At 50.7% G+C, this 7,675-nt stretch overlaps 1 protein-coding gene across 1 annotated transcript in view; it reads left to right on the top strand.

Moving 5' to 3' along the window:
- Nucleotides 1-365: 365 nt before the first annotated feature.
- RBM19 (RNA binding motif protein 19) overlaps nt 366-7,675 on the top strand; it is a 72,058-nt gene continuing 64,748 nt past the window's right edge. The window contains exons 1-9 of the mRNA XM_042805459.1: nt 366-513; nt 1,370-1,552; nt 2,091-2,222; nt 2,453-2,491; nt 3,837-4,050; nt 5,119-5,387; nt 5,895-5,969; nt 6,238-6,316; nt 7,064-7,135. Coding sequence (XP_042661393.1) covers nt 478-513; nt 1,370-1,552; nt 2,091-2,222; nt 2,453-2,491; nt 3,837-4,050; nt 5,119-5,387; nt 5,895-5,969; nt 6,238-6,316; nt 7,064-7,135 — 1,099 coding nt within the window. The 5' untranslated portion in view covers nt 366-477. The remainder of the gene's footprint in view (nt 514-1,369; nt 1,553-2,090; nt 2,223-2,452; nt 2,492-3,836; nt 4,051-5,118; nt 5,388-5,894; nt 5,970-6,237; nt 6,317-7,063; nt 7,136-7,675) is intronic.

The raw sequence follows: 7,675 nt of genomic DNA, 5'->3' as shown, positions 1-7,675 counted from the left end.
GCCCGGGAGCGGGCAGCGGCGGGCGCGGAGCTCCCTCCTCCGGCCCCGCCGAGCAGCGCGGCCGGGCCGGGGGGCTGCAGCCCCACGCCCCGGGGAAACCCGCGGGTGGGCGGCGGGGGGTCCCCTCCCCCGGGGAGGGGACAGCAGCACCCCGGGGTTTCTAACGGGCTGGCGGGGGACACGGGGTGACCCCCGGGGAGGCGCTGCCGGCGCTCCCCCTTACCCTGCCGGTCCCTGCTCCCGGGATGCTCCAGGGATGCTCCCGGTCGCTCCGCCCCGTTGCTAGGGGCCCGTTGCTAAGGCCGTTGCCAGGAGCCGGGCTCCTCCTCTGGCGCCTGCGCGCTGCGGCCCCTCCGCCACGTGACTCGGCGGGAAGATGGCGGCGCCCGCGGCCCGGCGTGTGCGGGGCTGAAGCGCGGCGGGGTTTTCTGGTCCGGCGCCCGGTTTCTGTCGCTGTTTCGGTTTCTGGTTGCCGCCATGTCGCGGCTGATCGTGAAGAATCTCCCCAACGGGGTGAGCCCGCCGCAGGGTTGCGGTGTCGGGGAGGGGGGGCGGGTTGTGGTGTGGAGGCGGCGTGCTGGGCCTGGAGATGGGTCTGAGGGGACAGCCCGCGGGCTGCGGGGCGGGGGTGGGTCCCGGGAGGGGAGGGGAGGGGGGCCGCGGTGTGGTGCGGACGGGGGTGAGCGAGGAGAGGGTCCTCTGTCCGGGGTGGGGGGAGGAAGGTGACTTGGTGGGGGAGCAGGGAGATGCCCTGTGGGAAGGAGCCCCAAGGGGGGGGTGTTGTGGGGGGGGAAGGGGTTCTTGTGGGTGAGCGGGTAGGCACCCCTGGGGGTGTGATGGGTGGGGGGCCTTAGGCAGGGAGGTGCCCTGGGGGGGACGAAGCAGGCTGTGGGGCATGGGCTGGGGAGGTGGCCCAGGGGAGGGGAGCCGGCAGCCCCTCAGGGTGAGGGAGTGGAGCTTGTGGCCGCTGTCCTCCCCTCGCTGGCTGGGAGTTGGGTTCGGGTGCGTACCGCTCTGCTCTGCCGCCGTTTGGGTCCCTCGTGGGGTCCCCACCATGCCTGGAGTTGAACTGGGAGTGTGCTTGTGGCCGGTTAGTGCCGTGGGGCCCTGAGGTCCCTGAGAGCTGGGTGCCCCCTTTAGCTGCAGGGGTCCTGCAGACAGAGACCTGTATGTGGATTCTTGGTGGAGATGAAGGAGACTGATGGCAGACATGGTTTTTTTTCTCTGTTGCCATGGTACAGTGTGGTTCCTACAGCGCTTTGGAAACCCTTTGATAGAAAAAGTTTTGTCCTGGACTTGTCTGTGAAGTGTCTCTTTAGTTGTATTACATTGCTGATTTGCCTTCCTGTTGTCCTTCCTCATTTCCCAGATGAAGGAGGATCGCTTTCGGAAGCTGTTTGCCGCCTTTGGCACGCTGACTGATTGTTGCTTGAAGTTCACCAAGGATGGCAAGTTCCGGAAATTTGGCTTCATTGGCTACAAGTCTGAAGATGAAGCTCAGATGGCGCTGAACCATTTCAACAGAAGTTTCATAGACATGTCCAGAGTCACAGTGAGTTGATTTTTAAAACCATCTTCTTCTGAATCTCAAGCAAATTTACCATTGGAGGTTTTTGTGGTTTTAGGGGTGAACAGCCAGGGACCAAGAAAGCCTAAAGATTAATTCCTCTGCAGCAAGACAGCAAAGGTGATGCAGATAGGCTGTCTTCAGGCACTAGCAGTGATTTCAGTGCTGATTGGAACAACTGTGTCAGGTTTTGAGCTGTCATAATCTGAACTTTTGAACTTGAGGTAATTTTCCATTTAAAGTCACTCGTCTTGCTGTTCTGGACAGAAGATGATTCATGATAAACAGGATGACTTATTTGACTATGCTTGAGAGAGGACAACAAACTGTTGCCCATGTTGAGTGAACATGTGGTTCTGTGCTTCTAAAATAAACATGTGTGTGCAGTTGCCTGTTTTTCTGCACATACACCTTCCATCCCATTGGGGTTATAAGAAACATTCCTGAATGTGGCTTACCCAGCAGTTACAGAACCAGACTGTTGAATATATGTTTAATTAAAGTTCGGATTGATGCTTTTCAGGTGGAGCTATGCAAGTCTTTTGGTGACCCTTCAAAACCCAAAGCTTGGAGTAAGCACTCTCAGAAGGCCCCTGCCTCAGAAAAACAGACTGAGAAACCTGTGGCGAGTTCAGCTCCTACGGGCACAAAGAAAGTGAGTCTTGCTTGTGTCCTTGAGGCTGTGATGTATGTCAGTGACTTGGCAGAGAGAAGGGTAGCCTGGTGTGTGGAGAAGGGAACAGAGTAGCTGTGACAACGGATGTTGGAGCCCTGGTTCTGGTATTTTCTGCCTTAGGATCTATCTTTACTGTAGCATTAGGTTACCTGAGAAATTGCCCTGGTTGTGCTTCTAATAAGCCTTTCTAAAAATGTTTTCTTCTCTAGGATAAAAAGAAGAAAGATCCAACAGAAAACTTAAAGGAGGTGAGTTGAGGCTGAATTACGATCCCTACATTTTTGCTAGCTTGTATTAAGAACCAGAGCTGAATCTGTACTGCTTCCTGTGCTGTTAGTTCAGGCAGGGTGTATGATTTAACCAACTCTGTGGCAGTCTGAGTCTACTGTAACAAACCATTGGGCTCGTGCAAACCTCATCAAGTTCAACAAGGCCAAGTGCAAGGTCCTGCCCATGGGTCGGGGCAATCCCCAGCACAAATCCAAGCTGGGCGAGGAGTGGCTGGAGAGCAGCCCCAAAGAGAAAGACTTGGGGGGGTATTACTAGATGGAAAACTGCCTGTGAGCCAGCAATGTGCACTCACAGCCCAGAAAGCCAAACATGTCCTGGGCTGCCTTCAGAGCAGGGAGGGCAGCAGGGCCAGGGAGGGGATTCTCCCCCTCTGCTCCGCTCTGGGGAGACCCCCCTGCAGTGCTGGGGCCAGCTCGGGGGCCCCCAACAGCAGAAGGACCCGGAGCTGCTCGAGCGGGGCCAGAGGAGGCCACGAAGATGCTGGGGGGGCTGGAGCAGCTCCCCTGGGGGGCCGGGCTGAGAGAGTTGGGGGGGTTCAGCCTGGAGAAGAGAAGGCTCCGGGGGGACCTTCGAGCGGCCTCCCAGGGCTTAAAGGGGGGACAGGAGAGGTGGGGGGGGACTCTGGGTCAGGGGGGTGGGGATAGGATGAGAGGTAACAGTTTTAAACTGGGAGAGGGTAGATTTAGATTAGATATGAGGAGGAAATTCCTCCCTGTGCGGGTGTTGAGGCACTGGCCCAGGGTGCCCAGAGCAGCTGTGGCTGCCCCCTCCCTGGAAGGGTTCAAGGCCAGGTTGGACGGGGCTGGGAGCCCCCTGGGCTGGGGGAAGGGGGCCCTGCCTGGGGCAGGGAGGGTTTGGAACTAGATGGAAGTAGATCTTTAAGGTCCCCTTCCATCCCAAACCATTCTGTAATTCTATGATTATTTTAACAATCCTAATACTGGGGACCAATTTTTTAAATGCCAGCTACTCCTCTGTGACCATGCACTGCACACTGTTTTAAAAAATCTGGTTTTTAACCACATACAAGTTTTGTCACATTTAACTTGTACCTTTTTTCCTTTAATGTTTTGTTTACTTATTTAAAGTGTTTTCTAAATATCAAATACAAAAGAAAGAGTAGGGCCGAGAGGTCTTGAGAAGACTTTAGTCAATTTAAGTGCTCACCTTGTGAGGGTGGACTCCCCTTTAAGGGATTTTTTTACGCTGCTGGAAATGAGGTGATATCTTTGAATTCAAACTTGCTACTAGCTCTCCCCTGTCTGTCTTCACAGCTTGTCTGCTTGGTTTCTTTTTAAACAGCTGGAAGAAGATAAAACATTCCAGGAGTTCTTGGTGGTTCACCAGAAACGGTCTCAGGTGGCCACTTGGGCCAATGACACTTTGGCAGAGGAGTCCAAGAAGGGAAAATCAAAGACAGCAGCTGATTATCTCAACTTTGATTCAGATGAGTCTGAGGAGCTGAGTGGGGAGGAGGATGAGAATGAACCCTCTGAAGATGAGGAGGAGACTAAAGGTATCACCACCCTTTGCTTGTCTTTGTCTCGGTGAATGTGAGAGCAGGTCTGCTGATGGGACCTAACTCGGAGTCCTGCCTCTGAGACAGTGTAATCGGGGAGGTGGTTTCTCAAGCATGAGGCTCGTTCTGTGTGCTGTGGAGGTATGGTTGTTTTCCCAGGTTTTGGGGATATGTGGGAAATGCAGTTTCTCACATCAAAGGGATGGCGTTTCTGGTTTCCCCTGGGTCCTTAAGTCAACGTCTAGGCAAGAGTAACAGGGCAAACATCTGCATCTTTCCCTTAAATGCTCTCCTAGCCTGCAGTTGCTTTAATCTCTAGGATTTCCACGCTGAATGTGGTTTCTGTTTATTTAGTAACCTGCAGCTGATGTCTGTGAACTTGTCTGGTCTGCCTTTGATGCATATTTGTGGAAATGTTGGTGTGCCTTGGGCCCTGTCAGAGTTGATGGGAAGGGACAGAGTTCAGTATCTTGGATCCTGAAGGGAAAATTCTGTCCAGTGGAGTGGTGGGTTAACTTAGAAGAACGAGAAATCTGATGAATGTGGTTTTGGAGCCTTTCTCTCTCCCTACATAGTACTTCCTTGTGCTGTTCTGTTGGAGTGAATGGCATTTTCCCTGGTACTCCTCATCTCTCTTTGGGTAACTAAAATGTAGGTGTGATCAGTTGATCTTTGACGGCGGGTAGAGGGGTGTTTTGGAGAAACAGCTTCCTCTATCCTTTACCCTGCAAAACTAAACTGAACAATTATGAAAACCTTCTCTGGGAGTTCTGCTTGAAGTGCTTACTTAAAACTGAGACAAAATACTTTGCCATGGAGTTCCTCAGGCTCCTTTCTAATTTTTTATACATGAACTGTTGCTTTGAAAAACAGTGGTCCAGACTATAGGTCTGGAAGTGTTGAGATAAGATTGCTCTGCTATTCTCAAGCCTTTCCCTCCCCTTAGAAAGGGTAGAGGAGAGGAAGGGAGGTCTCATGATTCTGTCAGTTCTCAGTTTTTACCTGGTTGGGGAGAGAGCAGCAGCATCTGTGTGCAAACCTTCTCTGGTCCCTCCTCTCTGACAGCAAAGAAAGGAGGGAAGAAGGCAGCTACCAGCAAAGACCTCTCGGATATGGATTACCTGAAATCTAAAGTGGTGAAGGATTCTTCCTCCTCATCCAGTACAGAGGAAGAAACGGATAGTGAGGAGGTGGAAGAGGAAAGTGAAAATGAGGAGGATTTGGGCATTGCAGAAACCATCAGCACCCACATAGACAAAAGGGGGAAGCCAAAAGCCCAACAAACACAGCAGGAGTCATCAGCGGAGAAGAAGAAAAAAGGATCCAAACCAGAGGTATAGCAGAGTTAGACTTTTGTCTCATCTAAAGCAGGAGCTTTATGGGATAGTAGGTGTCTGTTAGTCGCTCTAGGAATGAGCTGAAAGCTTGAAGCCTGCAGGACCCCTTAGGTACCAGCTTGTTTGGCTCACTGGGCAGGAGCCATTTAAAAAGTTTGCTGGATCTCCTCTTAGTGCTGATTGAATTCCTGAAGGCAGGGCTTCAAAACAAGTCCTGCTAGTGCCCTTTTCAGAGCCTTTTCTGTTTTCCTGTGGCCATCTCTGTCTTCAGGAAATACTGTTCTGCAGAACTCAGTTTTTAGCAACTGGGTTTCACTATCCCAGCCAAACCTGGCACGCTCATCTGGCACCTCCTGCCCAGGCTGATGCAGTTGTGAGAATCTCTTGATATTCTCTCCTGCTCTTCAGCCTCTGGCTTGTTGGATGAGACCAGCTTGTGCTGTGAATTTTGCTGTTTTTTACTCAGTTTCTTTTCTTTTTTTTTTCTCCCATCCTTCTGTCCAGAACCAAGGCAGCTCAGCGGAAGCCAGCACACCATACACAGTGGAACTTCGTGGTGCCCCCTTGAATGTCACTGAGGTAAGCTTTGTTATGGAGCTGGGAATGGAGGCTCAAGGGTGTTTTCAGTGTGTAACTTGGTGCAATCTGCAGAAGCTTCTGTCTTCACTTACAAAGCTTTTTTGAGGGTTGTATGGGAGATCAGGGAAACTTTTGAACTGACTTTATACAGAGATGATGTATGTTGCAAGTGATATGTTTTATAGTGTATGTAAAAAAAACCTAAGTGTGAAACCTGCTGTTTCCTGTATCTGAGCACTTATTTAAAAACTTATAATTCTTCCTGCAGCAAAAGATTCGTGAATTCTTCTTGCCTCTGAAGCCAGTGGCAATCCGGATAGGAAAAAACACCAAGGGGAAAAATACAGGTAATGTCTGTAGGTAGAATGGGGGTTGGATCCGTGAGTTAGAGGACTTCTCAATCACATCTCTGCTCTTTTAATCTGCAATCCCAAATTGCTGGCTCATGTCCTGATTCTTGCAGACTTTTCTATGACTTTGCAGCTCACCTGCCCTAGTTGCTGTCCGTAGGATGCCGTGGGCAGAGTGATGTTGGCTGGGCTCCCTTAGGAGTACCAGCAGGAGCCTTTTCTTTGATCCACCTCCAGAACTTTCCTAAACATCCCATATCATGCCAAGGAAAAGCTTCTTCCTCTGGGATAGCTGCAGCAGCACCCAGAGACTTTGCTGACCTGTGTGTATCAGCTGTCAAGCAGTCTTTAGCCACGGTGGGTCTCCTGACAGTCTGTGGCTACTGGAGGTACCCATCAGAGTGTGGAGCAGGTTCTCAGAGCTGGCAGGGAACTTTGCTGTATGCTGTTTCCTTTCGTAGCCTAACAGCAGATGCACTTTTTATTTGCTTTTGGAGACACCTGTGAAAGCCTACTTCAGCTGCTAAGTTGGGCTTCTTTGGTTTGCGGGGAGAGAATAAGCTTTTAAAAGGCAGCCTTCCAGTCTGACATGGCCATTTATAGGCTGGATTGAAACTTTAATGGGAGCTGAATGCTTTATCTATAGGAATCTATATTAAAGAAAGCCCAATTCACCCTTAATTAGCCAATTAGTGGTTGTGTGTTCCCCACATGATGCTCAGTTGAACCTTTCCTTCCTCCAAGGTTATATCTTTGTTGACTTGAAGAGTGAAGCAGAAGTGCAAAGGGCCTTGAAGCGAAAAAAAGAATACATAGGTAAGGGCTGTTTGTTCCTTCTTGTTCTGGCTGATGTTGATGGCAGGGTGCTCAGCTGCTGAAGTGTCCACTGCAGAAGTATCTCCCGTTGTTTTAGTTTTTCCTGGGCAGATGGTGGGGGTGGTTTCCTCTGCTCAGCTGACGTGGGATAAGCCAGGTGCCGTGTCAGGAGCAGCATAGAATTGGCAAGTGACTGAGCTGTGTGTGTTGCTCTTTGGCCCTTGTTTTTTGTCATGTGCTTGAAGTGTATCTTCTTTTGTCAAGTGCTTTTGGTATAAAAATGATATTGTTTAAATCTGGTTGGGGTAGTGCAGGGGATTTGTACAAATGATTCTATAAGCCTGTGTTTAAAACCTGTTCTCGGCCTAGCCCTTAGTGGAACTACTAAAATTATATTTGCAAAATTTCTATGCAGTGTGGGAATATGTACTTGGAAGCCTGCAGACTAGGTTGGCACAGGCAGAAAGGCTGGAGCTCTCTGAAAGGGTGGGAGTCTGTGGAGTATTCTAGCAAATGGTATCCTGGTTTTTGTGAAGACTG

This window comes from Tyto alba, unplaced genomic scaffold, assembly GCF_018691265.1.
Source record: "Tyto alba isolate M040663 unplaced genomic scaffold, T.alba_DEE_v4.0 Super-Scaffold_44, whole genome shotgun sequence".
Taxonomy (NCBI): Eukaryota; Metazoa; Chordata; class Aves; order Strigiformes; family Tytonidae; genus Tyto; species Tyto alba.
Note: the sequence above shows the minus strand (reverse complement) of the source record. Positions and strands in the feature narration are given on the sequence as shown.